We start from the raw sequence: 15,218 nt of genomic DNA, 5'->3' as shown, positions 1-15,218 counted from the left end.
GCCAGCTCAGAGCCTGGAGCCTGATTCGGAGTCTGTGTCTCCCCCTCTCTCTGGCCCCCCCCTGCTCACGCTGTCTCTCTCTCTCTCCTGGAAATAAATAAAAATATTAAAAAAAAAAAAAAAAAGTCAGCTAATGAGAGGGAGAGAACGGGGAGTTACCGCTTGGTGGGGACGGGCTTTGCATCCGGGAAGATGAACAAAAGCTCCGGAGACGGACCGTGGGGAGGCTGCAGAGCAGCGTGGATGTGCTTCAGGCCACAAAACCGCACGCTGATGAGAGTCAAAACGGTCCATTTTATGCTATGTGTGTTGAGACACGATAGAAAAATGTAAAGTTAGTGAAATAAAACAACAGAAGGGGCAGAAAGGCATCCACAAGACCCAAAGAACAGTGAGTGGTGAGGGGGTGGGCAATGGACAGAATCCTTGAAGCAGCAGTTAACTGGAGTCCCTGGTTCAGGGACTCCGGGGCACAAGGCAGAGTGGGCAAGCCAAACAGATGACACAGGTGAGCTTTCGGATGCCGCGAGAGTTTCCCGTGACAGCAAGGGTGAGGCTGTGTCACACTATAATACCTACTGCTGTGACCAGCTATTGGCAGGAAGTTCTAAGACAGTCTGTGAACCATACCCTTCTCCCACTGGATTATGGAGGGCAGGGGTCCAAGTTCACCAGCCCTCAGCTCTTCTCTTTTGTGTTCCACCAAAGCGAAATCCATGATAAAAATTATTCCTGACAAGTTTCTAAGGCAACAAAATTCTCTCCCTTGTTCTGAGGAAATGGTGGCCACCCAAGGTCTGAGGAGTTGCTTTAGCCAAAATACAGCAAAGAAAGCCCGTCGTCACCAGGTCCTCTGTGGTTTACCTCCTCAAACGCCATTCCTTTCACTAAAAACTGTATGTGATAAGGTAAAAGAGGAAACATTTTAAAAGACTGATTATTAACGTATTTCTAGTGAAAATAAAACGCAAACCTAGAGAATCCTCCATGATCTAAACTTCTGGTGATCAAGGAGACTCTTACTGGGTCTTATATCTATAACGTTTACCAGGATGAAGGCACCTTACCTTTTTATTTTAAAAAACTTGGGGCGCCTGGGTGGCTCAGTCGGTTACGACTTAGGTCATGATCTCATGGTTCATGGGTTCAAGCTCGACATGAGGCTCTATGCTGACAGCTCAGAGCTGAAGCCTGCTTCAGATTCTGTGCTTCTGTCTCTCTCTGCCCCTCCCACGTTCATTCTCTCCCCCTCTCTCCTTCTCTCTCTCTCCCTCCCTCCCTCCTTCCTTCAAAAATAAACGTTAAAAAAAAATTTAAAAACTTAAGTTTGGGGGCACCTGGGTGGTTCAGTCAGTTAAGCACCTGACTTGATTTCAACTCAAGTCATGATCTCATGGTTTGTGAGTTCGAGCTGCAGGTCAGGCTCTATGCTGACAGTACAGAGCCTGCTAGGGATCCTCTCTCCACCTCTCCCCCATGTGGACTCCTCTCTCTCTCTCTCAAAATAAACACATAAACTTAAAAAAAATAATAAGCAGTAAAAACCTTAAGTTTGAGTTTTCTGGAACCCTCATAACTTCCCTGTGAGAATGTAAAACAGTGCAGCCTCTTTGGAAAGCATTCTCAAAAGTTCCTCAAAAGGTTAAAAAAACATAGTGTTACCATATGACTCAGCAACTGGGACTACTTGGTATATGCCTAAGAAAATGAAATGCATGTTCATACAAAAATTGGTAGAAAAATGTTACAGAAGAATTACTCCTAATTGCCAAAAAGTGTAAGCAACCCAAATGTCCATTAGCTGCTGAAAAACAATAGGATCTAGGCATATAATGGAGTATTAATTTAAAAAATGAAGGGACACCTGAGTGGCCAGTCAGTTGAGCATCCAACTCTTGATTTTGGCTCAAGTCACGAACCCACAGTTGTGAGATCCAGCCCCACGTCAGGCTCCGTGCTGGGCATGGAGGCTGCTTGGGATTCTCTCTCCTCCCTCTGCCTGCCCCTCCCTTGCTTGCACTCTCTCTCCCTCCCCCCCTTAAAATAAATAAATAAACTTAATTTTAAAAAAACCCAGAAATTAATGAGTGCTACAAAATGGGTAAACCTTTTTTGAGTAAGTGAAATAAGCCAGACACAAAAGGTCACATATGTGATTTCATCTATAGGAGGTGTCCAAGAACACAAAATGTCCAGGGTAGGCAAATCTGTGTGGACAAAAAACATATTAGTGGTTACCTGGGGCTGGTATGGGGAGTGGAGGGGAGGGGGTAGTGACTGCTAATGGACAGAGTTTCATTTTAAGAGGAGACAAAAATATTCCACAATTACAGTCTGGTGATGGTTGCACAACTCTGTGAATTTACTAAAAAAACAATGGGTTGTGCGCTTTAAATACAGGAATTATGTAGTACATGAATTATACCTTTGAGTTGTTCTATTATGTTTGGAGTTTTAGCATTTCAAAAATTCAGATTAATTAAAAAAAACCCACAAAACAAAAATGCACATTGAATGACCACCAATGATCTTACTCCCTGACATCCGCAGAAGGATTCATGGCCACTAGTCTAATGCTTTAAACTTGGTGTTTGATTGTTTTATTCGTGGGAGGTGCAGAGAGAGAGAGAGGAAGAGAATCTCAAGCAGGTTCCACACTGTCAGCACAGAGCCTAAAGTGAGGCTCGATCCCACAAACCGGGAGATCGTGACCTGAGCCGCAATCAAGAGATGGACGCTTAACCGACCAAGCCACCCAGGCGCCCACACTCATCTAAGGTTTTAAAACACAACTTCCAGGTAACTACCACCCCTCACTCTCACTCACCTGACAATGGTTTAATGACCACCTACTGTACAGCCAGGTACCACGCTGTGCTGTCACCTGGACACAGGGATGACCAAATTCCAGCCCCCCCCCGAAGATCACATTTTCACAAAGGAGATAAAGATGTAAACCTGTCGAAACGTTTTCATGTTTTCTGAAAATGCTGTGACACGACTAATTTGTGGCTGAAACCTTGGATTTGTCTTTTTTGTGGCTCTAGATGTTTTCTAGGATTTCTTTTGAGCCAAAGTGAGACCAGAAGGCTACTTCCTGTGTACCTTGCTGGCTGTCACTGCTCTAGGGAAATACTATCTATGGAGAATTTCTATCAGCCCAATTAACTGCCACGTCTCCCACATAAGCGAAGACTGCCCTCGGAAGAAATAAAATGGGGTGAGATCCGATCTCAATGTTTATTTACGTTTCTGTTTACTTTTGTATTTATTTAAATGTTTGTTTTTGAGAGAGGCAGACAGAGAGAGTGTGTACGTGGGAGGGGCAGAGAGAGAGAGGGAGACACAGAATCTGAAGTAGCTCCAGGCTCCGAGGTGTCAGCACAGAGCCTGATGCGGGGCTCGAACTCATGAACCAGGAGATCATGGCCTAAGTCAAAGTCGGATGCTTAACCACTGAGCCACCCAGGCACCCCTGAAATGTTATTTTAAATTTAAAAAACTCCACACAGAGTTTTTACATCAGTGAAACAACTCTGTGTGACACAATGATGGTGGGTACGGATGGTCATAGATGTGTCCAAACCCAAAGAATGCACAGCACTGAGACTGGATCCTCATGGAAACTGCAAAGCTCAGGTGGTGATGACATGTCTATGCAGGTTCAGCTGTACCAAGTGTCCCGCTCTGGTGGGGGATGTTGATGGCAGCGGAGGCCGTGCCTGTTTGGGGACAGGGGCCATATGGGAAATCTCTGTGCATTCCTCGTCATGACGATACGAACCTATAACTGCTCTAAAGAAAAAGTTTTGGGGCGCATGGTTGGCTTGGTCGGTTGAGCATCCAACTTCGGCTCGGGTCATGATCTCGCAGTTCGTGGGTTGCAGCCCTGTGTCGGGCTCTGTGCTGACAGCTCAGAGCCTGGAGCCTGCCTCAGATCCTGTGTCTCCCTCTCTCTCGGCCCCTCCCCTGCTTACGCTCTGTCTCTCCAAAATAAATAAACATTAAAAATTTTTAAAAATAATGAAGAATAAAGTTTATTAAAAAAATAATCTAAACTCAGCATCTCCCTTCGTTGCTTCATCAGCCTGATAAAAGCTGCATGGACGCGGATTCCATTTTCAAACAGCCACATGTCACACTTGGAAAGCACGGAGCAGACGCGCAGTGAAACGTGCCTCCCTCGGCATGTGCTGTCTGTGAGTGTGCCCAAGTGAGAATCACTGTGAAGGAAGAGAAGCCAAGTGGGGGAGGGGGAGGTCCCACCATTATCAGACGCAGACCTGACCGACCCTCCCAACGGGAGAAAGGTGAGGGAAAGCGGGCCGTGGGCCACAGGAGCCCGGGCAGTAGGGGGGAGGCCAGAGACCGCAGGGGGTGGTCTGATGCGAGGGAGTGTGGCTGTGTGTGTGCAAGTCCAGGGTGCTCCAGAAGGGAGGGCCCCGAGGGCGATAACATTCAGGTCCCTACTTACAGAAGGCACACATGCGTCAGACGATGTACAACGCGACCCTTCACGACAGCCGCGCCCAGAAAGGAGAGGCAAGAACCACACAGACCTCTGCGGGCTCCGACTGGGGCACCCAAGGTTGAAGGAAAAGCGGAATATAAAACAAAACTGGGGCACTCGGGTGGCTCAGTTGGTTAGGCGTCCGACTTTGGCTCAGGTCATGATCTCACATTCCATGGGTTCAAGCCCTGTGTTGGGCTCTGCGCTGACAGCTCAGAGCCTGGGGCCTGCTTCAGGTTCTGTGTCTCCCTCTCTCTCGGCCCCTCCCTCACTTGCACTCTGTCTCTCTCTCTCTCTCAAAAATAAAAAATTAAGAGGGGCGCCTGGGTGGGTTAGTCGGTTATGCGTCCGTTATGCGTCCGACTTTTGCTTAGGTCATGATCTCACGGTTTGTGGGTTCGAGCCCCGCGTCGGGCTCTGGGCTGACAGCTAGCTCAGAGCCTGGAGACTGTTTCCAATTCTGTGTCTCCCTCTCTCTCTGACCCTCCCCTGCTCACACTCTCCCTCTCTCCTAGAAATAAATAAATTTAAAAAAAACATTAAAAATTTAAAAAAATAAGAACCATTAAAAAAATTAAAATAGTAAACGTAAAGAGGAATGTGAATTTCAAAGGGGAAGAAAGCCTATGTGAAACTTTTTAAAATCAACAGGTAATTCTGAAAATTAAGATATATTTTATGCTAAAATTAAAAACAACACCACAGAGATAATGCTGAATAGTTGCTGTTTTTTCATTGTTATTTATAATAAAAAATGCCTTTTTTTTTGGTGCCGTTGCACCGAAAATGAACCTGCTAGCATAAGAAACAGCAATGAACAGAGCATTGCTTCAAAAGACTATTTCTCCCACGGTAATACCCACAATCATTGATGAAAATAACAGTAAGAAATCGTTCCCACCCATTATTCTAGAAACTTTGGTCATGTTTTGGTAGATTGTAGCCAATCCTCTGGCTAAGGACTGTAGAGACTTTCTTCCACAGTACGTTAACCTATTCAGAGAAGTCTGTTCTCCAGTAAGTGAAAATAACAGCTTGGGGATAAACCCAGTTTCCTTCACAGCATCCTCAGAATTCAGCCAATAATGTGGGCGATAATTCTTGGGTGCTTTCCACTTGCACTTTGGCACTTTGGGGAGCCAACAGCAGATAACTAAGAAATTTCAAGGACATGAAAATCTGCTGAATTTCACTAGGCTACTGCCCTTCTAGACACTAACCGTTAGGTAGGGGAGGCACAAGAGGAGCCGCTTACCTCCGTGGGAGCCAGGTCAGCGGGGCAACTATTCCCTGACCACATCGGCATCCGTCACCCCTCACTAAATAATTTCAAGTTCCAGCCTTTCACATCTATATAACGGAATGCTAGCCCACTAAAAAATTCTAAGCAATGGAGCATCTGGGTGGCTCAGTTGGTAGAGCTTCTGACTTCAGCTCAGGTCACGATCTCACAGTTCATGAGTTCCAACCCCGTATCAGGCTGTCAGCTGTCAGCACAGAGCCGAGAGCTTGGAGCCTTCTTCGGATCCCCCGTCCCCCTCTCTCTGCCCCTCCCCAGTGCTCCCTCACACACCCGCTCTCTCTCAAAAACAAACATTAAAAAAATTTCAGCTGTCTTAAGAAAAAAATAAAACTACACACAAGTAGGAATGATGCGCTCCCATTAAGTTAAATACGTGAATAACAGATCTTTGAAAGCCGCAGACACATAAAGCTGTACACCCAGCCAGTAGCTGGAATGCCAAACAGAAGGCGTTCGCAGGTTGGGGTTGGAAGGACAATCCCATTTCGCTGAATATGCCTTACGTACTGTTTCCCATTTACTGCATGAAGTGAAATGCTCTTTTAAATAAATCCCAATCTCTGCAAGTTAAATATAAACTCTCCTTATTTGTTAGCAGCAAACTATCTTAAGTTGGGCCCCACGTGCATCACGAACCTTGAAGGACACTCTTCAGTCAGCCTGTCTGTCTGTCTCTCTTGGTTCTCTCTCTCTCTCCCCCACCTCGCTTCCGTTCTTTTCCTCCCTCTCTTTATTTACGTAGTTTACTTCTACTGGCTTTTCTGTCTTTCTCTTGCTCATAACCTAGCCCAGTCTGGCAATTATCAATCTCCTCTCAAGAGCCCTGGTGCAATTCCGGGGGCGCCGGGGTGGCTCAGTCGGTTATTTGTCCAACTCTTGATATTGGCTCAGGTCGTGAGCTCACGGTTCCTGAGACTGAGCTGCAGCATGGAGCGTGCTTGAGATTCTCCCTCTCTCTCTCTCTCTGTCTCTCTCTCTTTCTCTCTGCCCCTCCTCCCACTCTGGGAGCAAGACCATGTACCTGGGGCCCTTGCTCGATGGAGGTGGGCTGGCGAGGACAGAGCCCCCCGTCCGTGGCGAAGCCTCGAGAGGGATTCCTCCGGATCACATGAGCACAGCACACCACTGGCTTCCTCACTCCCCTCCCTCGGAGTGCTGATCTGAGACTCCAAAATACCTGCAAGGTCTACCGCTCCAGAGGCAAAGAAGGGAATGTGGCCACAGCCTCCTTTTTTTTTTTTTAATTTTTTTTAATGTTTTATTTATTTCTAGGAGAGAGAGAGAGAGAGACAGACAGCATGAGCAGGGGAGGGTCAGAGAGGGAGTCACAGACTCTGAAACAGGCTCCCCCAGGCTCTGAGCTGGCAGTCAGCACAGAGCCCGACACGGGGCTCGAACCCACGAACCGGGAGATCATGACCTAAGCGAAAGTCGGACGCTTAGCCGACTAAGCCACCCAGGCGCCCCTGTGGCCACATCCTCCTTGACCCTGAGCCTTCTTTCTTGCTCTCCTGCTGCTTCTATTTGTAACTTTCCCTGGCTGCCACTCTGAAATACTGTTCGAGAATGTCTTTGTCATGCTGAACTCCATCTGGCCTGAGATCCTTCTCTAAAGCTCCTATCTTGGGGTATACGATCCAGCTCTGACATCCCTTCCGGCAAGGTGGAGTGTCGGACTGCTGGCTAAACCAGGTTCACCTGTGATGCCCCAGAAACTGCCCAGCTCGGACGTTTATCCATTACAGGCCTCTCGCTCTATTCCTCCCCATGAACGTCGGTGGCCGCAGCCTTCTATGGCAACAGTGAATGGCAGGGACTTCTGCCCCTGACGTTCGTAACTTACCCGGTAGCCCTAAATCCCTTCTGAGGATCAAACCACAGCCTCTAACTGAGATTGTCCACTTGACAAGAAACACGGCAACCATTCCCCCAGTCTCTTCCCAGGCAGGGAAAATGGAAGATCCGTGGGCTTTGGGACCTTACAGCCCTGGACAGAATCCCAGTTCAACCCAGCTTGATTCTGGGGCAGCTCCCTTACCACTGCTTTCCTTCACCGTAAATGCGAAGAGTTCCTACCTCAGAAGAGGTTTGTGAAAATGAGACGAGTTACTCCCCCTCGGTATTCTTCTGACACACCCCTTTCCCATTTCAGCCCTCCAGCGAAATTCACCAGCCCGGCCCCTGACCCAGCATTATTTGGTAATCAACCTTAAACACAGCTATAGTCTCAGAGTATAAAGATCCTATTGCTGATAGATACAGTCAGTCCTGCCTAACAAAAGGGAAGTCTGGAAACCCTTTGTAAGCAGACTTTATGAGCAACCAAGCCAAAGAAGGAAAACACAGTTCTCCTTGTGAACTACAGCGCCTAGAGCCTCAGCAATAGTCACAGTGAAAGGTACACAGTCACACCTACCTGCTGCACAGAGGCAAGGGCTCCATCTCTCACTGGCTTTCTTCGCTGCCTACTTACCTCTACCTTCTTCATAATGGTCAGGACTCAGTCTTCAAAACCCTGAAAGATCTCCTCCCCCATTTTTGATAAGAGGAAACAAAAGGCCCAGAGAGTTTAAGTGACTTGTTCGAATTTGCACAGAGAGTAAGTGGCAGACAGATGAATGACCTCAGCCCAGCTGGTAACCAGACGTAGTAACTCATGAAAAGCTTAGTTAAGAGGAACCACAATGCAGGTCCGACTTCGGCTCAGGTCATGATCTCACGGTTCGTGGGTTCGAGCCCCACGTCAGGCTCTGCGCGGACAGCCAGCTCAGAGCCTGGAGCCAGTTTCAGATTCTGTGTCTCGCTCTCTCTCTGCTCCTCCCCCACTTATGATCTTGTTTCTGTCTCAAAAATAAATAAGCATTTAAAAAAATTGAAAAAAAGAAGAGGAACCACACTGCAAGGCTGTTATTTCAGGAAGCCTTAGATCTCTAAAGATCTTCTTTGAATCTCAGCATATCTTTTTATTTATTTTATTTTTATTTTGTTTTACAAAGAGAACATGAGTTGGAGAGAGAGGCAGAGAGAGAATGAGACAGAATCTTAGGCAGCCTCCATGCTGAGTATGGAGCTGGAGGTGGGGCTCAATCCCACGACCCTGGATTATGACCTGAGCAGAAATCAAGAGTCGTTGCTTGAATGACTGAGCCACCCAGATGCCCCTTAGCATGTGTTTTCAGTATGTAATACAGTGTACTGAACAACACAGATTTGAGCTGCAAGGGTCCAGTGATACATGGACTTTTTTTTACGAATACAGCAGTACTTTTAATGGATTTTCTCCCCCTTATCACTTTCTTCATAACATTTCTTCTCTCTAGCTTACTTCATTATAAAAATACATTATATAATACAGAAAACATGCAAAATACTTGTTAATCAGCTGTTTTATGTTATCGGTAAGGCTTCTACTCAACAGTAGCCTATTAGTAGTTAAGGTTTTGGAAAACCAAAGGTTATACGTGCATTTTTGACCATGCAAGGGGTTGGTACACCTGACCCCCGTGTTGTTAAGGGCCAACAGCATACATATTTATTTGTCAACAGGATTTCACAGGTCTTGGATTTCCTAGAACCCCTGCATCCTAGGCCAGTGCCATTAAATGGAACTCGGTGAAAAATGGAAATATACACTTTCCGACAATTTAAATAATTAGAACCTGAGCTCTAAGTGCCTTCAGAGTACTTAGTGGTAAAACACACATGACGTAAAATCTCCCATCTTGACCATTTTTAAATGCACGCTTCAGTGACATTAAAGACCTCCACTGTTGCCACCATCCATCTCCAGAGCTCTCTGCATCTTGTGAACTACAGCTCTGCATCCACAGAATACTGATTCTCCATTCCCTCCCCCCCCGCCGCCCCCGGCAACCACCTATCTATTTTCTGTCTCTATGATTTCCATTACTCTAAGTATGCAAGTAGAAACATATGGTATCTGTCCTTTCATGACCGGCTTATTTCGCTTAGCATAACATCCTCAAGGTGATCCAGGCTGTAGCGTGTGGCAGAATTCCCTTCCTCTTGAGGCACCTGGGTGGCTCAGTTGGTTAGTTAAGTGCCTGATATCAGCTCAGGTCATGATCTCAGTTTGTGGGTTCAATCCTCATGTCAGGCTGACAGCTCAGAGCCTAGACCCTGCTTCAGATTCTGGGTTTCCCTCTCTGCCCCTCCCCTACTCACACTAGGTCTCTCTCTCTCTCAAAAATGAACATTAAAAACAAAGTTTAGAATTCCCTTCCTCTTTAAGGGTGAATAATATTCCACTGTGCGTAGAAACCACATTTCTGTTTACCCGTTCATCTGTCTGTGGACACATGGATTGCTTCCACATTATGAAGGCTACTATGAGTGTGAGTGTGCAGGGACAGGGTCCCTAGGAGACCTGCTTTCAGTTCTTCTGGCTACAAACCCAGAAGAGGTATTGCTGAGTCATATGATCGTTCTCTTCGCTAAGTTTGGAGGAAACGCCCTATTGTTTTCTGTCAGCTGCACCATTTTACATCTCCGCCAACAGTGCACAAAGGATCCAATTTCCCCCCATCCTCGCCGATACTGTTATTTTTTGGGGTTCTGGTTTTGTTTGTTTTTTTTTTTATAGCAGCCATCCTAATGGGTGCACAGTGGTATTTCACTGTAGTTCTGACTTGGATTTCCCTAATGATCGCTAACGCGAATTGTGTACCTTCTTTGGTTTAACGTTTTCATCATATTTCATTGTACTTAGAATAAATGTAAATGGCCGTACGTGGTGAGGGGCTCTAGACCATCATAATTCCTGAGGTAGTTTGGAGGCCAGGTTAGCACAATGAGCTCTGAAGGCAGTTGGATCAAGGCAGATACTTCCTAGCTCAATGGACTCAGCCGGTCACTTAACCTTCCTACACCTCAGGACCTTTGCAGACACTTTCCCCAAATGGACTGCAGTCCTTGCGAGAGAAAGGGGACGTTCGGTTCTAGAACACAAGGCTCTTTAGCTGCCACCAAGAGAACCCCACAGAGGGTGGAGGGAGACGGAATTGGGGCCAATCTCAGCCCTCTCTCAATGAGTCTGACTCTGTCCAGACTCAGACTTAGCTATTAACCAATAGGAAAGTGAAGCTACCGGACTTCCAGTTCTAGAATTCCTGGCCCTCTCCTCTGCGAGGCAGCCCAAAGCAGACCTGCAGAGGGAGACCCCTTATGTTCTAGATGTGACGCGTGGTGCAGGACGGTCCTGCCACCGTATGGGTAGACCCCAGCCCTTCTTCCGTCCTGGCCAGCGGTCCCGTGCACCTCGGGCCCCTTACCTGATGCCACAGTGGTAGGGGTGCTGGCCGGCCCCGGCTGCGAGGGGCTGCTGCTCTCGGCCATCAGGCACGGGTTGCTGCCGTTATTCTCTCTCTTGACCAGCAGTTCGGCAGCGCTGGGCAGCGGGATGGGGTGGCTTATCCCCAGCTCCTCCTCCTGAGCCTGCTGCCTTCGCAGGGCCACCTGCAAGCACAGGACAACAGGTCAGCCCCCCTGCGCTCCCCCGCCACCCCGACAGCATGGCGTCGCCCGACCACCAGGCCCCAGTCCCTCCCCCCACCCCCATGCTGATTTAGGAGTTCCAAGATGGAGGCCCATGATTCTCTCAATCCTTGCGAAAGCCACCCCGGTACCTAGGACGTGCAGCCCAAGCGGAAGAAGGGTTAGGGCCCACAGTAGGTCACACACTGTCCCTTACACCCAGGAGTATGCAGAGCAGCAGGAAATCAGGCTGGCCATGGAGGATGGGGGAAAACCCAGAGAGACAGCCCGGCAGAGGAGTTCGAGCTGAAGAGAAGTCAGCTCGGGTAGATGAGGAAGGAAGGAGAGAGAGGGGATCACTCACTCCTTGGCCCCGCACGTCTGTAAAAGGCTGTACCGGGCACGGCCACCAGCAAGACTCAGCGAGATTGGGTTCGCTCCCAAGGTACTCACTGCTTAAAAGCAGAAACAGGAGGGAACGGCGACTCACCACGAAATGGGACAAATGCCACAGGACAGGGACACATCAACCTCACAGCAGGACTCTGGCAGAGATGGCTTTGAGCGCAAGAATCAGCCAGAAGTGGTACCCGAACAGGGCCTTGACGGTCAGAATGAGTAACACCCAGACTGAGAAGGAAGGGGTGGAACAGCATGGGAGGGGGAGGGGAGGCAGGGGCTGCTGAGGAAACCCCACAGGGGCCTGCTCTCTAGAACGAGGAGCCTGGCATGCAGAGCAGTAATGGGAAGAAGGGGCTGGAACACAGTGTTGAAGTCCCTGCGCAAGGGAAGGGAGAGGCCGCAGGCGGAAAAAGAGGCAGAGGCCAGGCGGGAAGGAAGGAGCTGGAAGGGAGGGTGTAATGGACCTAACCTACCTGAGAGACTCCTCACAGTCCCTCTTCAATTTCTCTGCTTTTAAATAACATTGTTAAAGGTTTGGGGGAAAAAAGTGTAAAGCAAATAAAAGTAAAGTGCTTTTGCATACTACATGTAACAAAAGAGACTTTCTGTTGAAACCAGACAATAGGTAATAGTGAAATGAGAAAGTAAAATAGCTCTACCTCGGAAGCCCAACTAGAAGCCAAACGTTGAAATCAAAATGGCAAACCAGAAACACAACTACGGCTTGCATGTTGTTTTAGTTAAATTGTAGTCCACATTTAGCAACCTGATTAACTTGCAAACAATTTTACTCACAAGAGTCTTCAACTTACAAAAGAAAAATCCTTAAATAATCAATTAAGATAAACAACTAAGCTTAAGTCTTGGATTTTCTCTTTTTTTGTTTTTTGTTTTTTAATTTATTTCTAAGAGCAGCAGCATGAGCAAGGGAGGGTCAGAGAGAGAAGAATCTGAAGCAGGCTCCAGGCTCTGAGCTGTCAGAACAGAGCCCGAGCGGGGCTCGAACCCACTAACCGTAAGATCATGACCTGAGCCGATGTCGGACACTTAACCAACTGAGCCACCCAGGTGCCCCAAGTCTTGGATTTTCTATTAATAATCAAGTTTAGAAACAGAATATGAAGGATTCGACCAAAACAGAGCAACAACAAAAAATACAAACAAACCTCTTAAGTATGTCCATGCATGCGGATACCCCAATTTACACAAATCCCACACATGCACAAAAGGCACAGGGTATTTATTATATGCCATAAACTAAGGACACTTTTATGAAGACCACTCAAAGACTTTATTTATTTTTTAAAGATATTTATTTTGAGAGGGAGGAAGGGAGAGAGAAGGTGAGCAGGGGAGGGGCCGAGAGAAGACCTCGCAAAGATTTTAAAGAAATGTTATTTAATCTCGGAAGGTGAGGCAACTGATTAAAACACTATCATTTTGAGGGTCATATGTAAGTTCAATTTCACACATTCAGAATGAAAAGAATGGCTGGTACGGGGAATTTTAAAGGACTTCACCTAGCACAGCGCAAGCTTTCTGGTGTGGAAAATGCTCAAGTTTCATATTATAGAAGTAATCCTAAATCCCTTTCGTTTTTAGCATAGCAAACAGCCTTTTCCCAAGCTGGTGCCCCATTAGTTTATCCAAAATGAATGGCCCTACTTCAATACATATGTTTAATTACATTTTGAGGACCATTCTCTCATACATACTTTCCACAATAAATATTTAAGCTGACAACTAAACGTTCAGAACATTTTTCTACCTGCAAATATAACTTCCATGTCCCTAAATCTTTCTCAGTAAGCTCACTGGGATGCATTTTAACCCTACATCACTGTTCTCTCTTCACCCACTACAGATTAAGCCAAAAATCCATAAAGAAAATAACCTGCACGTCCACTTGCAACCTGTCAAGCCAACACACAACCAGTTTAAGACACGTTTTCAAAAATCAGATGTATATAAAAGGCACAATCTTGTTGAACCGTTCCTAGAGGAATTCTTTTCCACGGACGATATCTACACGTTCCCAGTCAAAAGTAGCGCATCGTTAGTAAACATTTCTTTGGTATCTTTTCATCTTAAACAAACTCTCTTAAAAGGGATGAAACAAGTTTTAGCTGGAAAGAATGTATACTATTCTCCCCTAAAACCCTTTTCAGGATATCAAGGGCCCTATTTCCATTTAAGACGCTAAATTAAGGTCCTGCTTGGGATACTTTCAAAAAAGAAAAAGAACTACAGATCTACCCCCGGAGCCCTTGCCATTTTCTCCCCGGCGCAGACTTTTCAAAAATCCTTAAAGGAACTTGGACCTGCCTCGGCCAGGTCGAGACGCCAAAAGTTGAAACACTAATAAAATATCCGCGGCTCAAAATGGCTGATGCGCGTGGCGCGGACCGGCGGGCGGCGAGCTCGGGGAGCNGGGGGCCCCGCGGCCCCGCCGGCGGCGCGGACCCGCAACTCTCTCCGCGCCGAAAGCAGGTCAGAAAGCGGGATCAGAGATCTTGGGAATGCTGGAGACCCCTAAAGGGGCGAACCCCGCACCTCTGTGCTCCAAGAAAAACTATCAGAGATCCTAGGAATTCTGAGGACCCTCAAAGGCGCGAAAGGCGCAACTGCTGGAGGACGCGGTCGGGGATCCAGGGACTCCCGGTCACAGCGAGCCCTGAAACCTACTGCTCAGAAAGCAGGATCAGCCATCCTGGGGACCCTCCGAGCGGCGAAACCCTCAACACTCTGCTAGAGGGCAGGGTCGGGGATCCGGGGGCTCGGAAAAGAGCGAACCCTGCAACTCTCTGCTCTGTAAAAGGGTCCAGAGATCCTGGGGAACCCCAGAGGAGGCGAACCCTGCAGCTGTACCATAGGGCGAGATCAGGGATCCCGGGGCCTCGGGGCCAAGCAAAGCCGGCACCCCCCCACCCCCGGCTCCGCGGGTCGGATCAGAGACCACTCCCGGCCCTCCCAGGGTGGCGTGGGGTGGCGCGTCGCGCAGCCGGGAGACCTGGGCTCCGCGGCCGTCGGCGAGCCCCACGGCCTCCCTCCAGAACCCCGGGACCACGTGGCGCCCGCTTCGCTACCGGCCGCCCGCACTCACCTGCGCGGCCATCACGCGCTGTCTCTCCGCGATCAAGTTGCACTTCTTGCACTGGCAGTCCCGCCACATGCAGAAGCGCTTGTGACCCTTCAGCGGCGACGCGTAGCCGTGGTTCCTGCATCGCGCGCACTTGGGCAGCCGCGGGGACTTCTTGCTCCCGGAGCCCGTGCCCGACGCCCCGGAGCCGGAGCCCGNCGCCGCTAGGGACCATCGGCCCTGCCGCTTTGCCGAAGCCCCCTGCCTTGCCCTGCGGGGGTGCCCCGGCCTCCGACGGTGCGGAGGGCTTGCTGAATCCGTCGTCGTTGGGCATGGTGCCCCACGGAGAAGTGCTAGGGCCCCCGGACTCCTCTCTGGTCTGGAGACGGCTGCGAGTGAAGAGCCCCGCCGACGGCAAGGCTCGGGAGCTG

At 48.4% G+C, this 15,218-nt stretch overlaps 1 protein-coding gene across 1 annotated transcript in view; it reads right to left on the bottom strand.

Annotated features, from left to right (window-relative positions):
- DMRT1 (doublesex and mab-3 related transcription factor 1) overlaps positions 1-15,182 on the bottom strand; it is a 116,956-nt gene extending 101,774 nt beyond the window's left edge. Inside the window, 3 exon segments of the mRNA XM_077759424.1 lie at positions 11,105-11,288; positions 14,812-15,001; positions 15,003-15,182. Coding sequence (XP_077615550.1) covers positions 11,105-11,288; positions 14,812-15,001; positions 15,003-15,121 — 493 coding nt within the window. The 5' untranslated portion in view covers positions 15,122-15,182.
- Positions 15,183-15,218: the final 36 nt, after the last annotated feature.

This window comes from Crocuta crocuta, unplaced genomic scaffold, assembly GCF_008692635.1.
Source record: "Crocuta crocuta isolate KB4526 unplaced genomic scaffold, BGI_CrCroc_1.0 scaffold41, whole genome shotgun sequence".
Taxonomy (NCBI): domain Eukaryota; kingdom Metazoa; phylum Chordata; class Mammalia; order Carnivora; family Hyaenidae; genus Crocuta; species Crocuta crocuta.
This window is presented reverse-complemented; position numbering and strand designations above follow the sequence as displayed.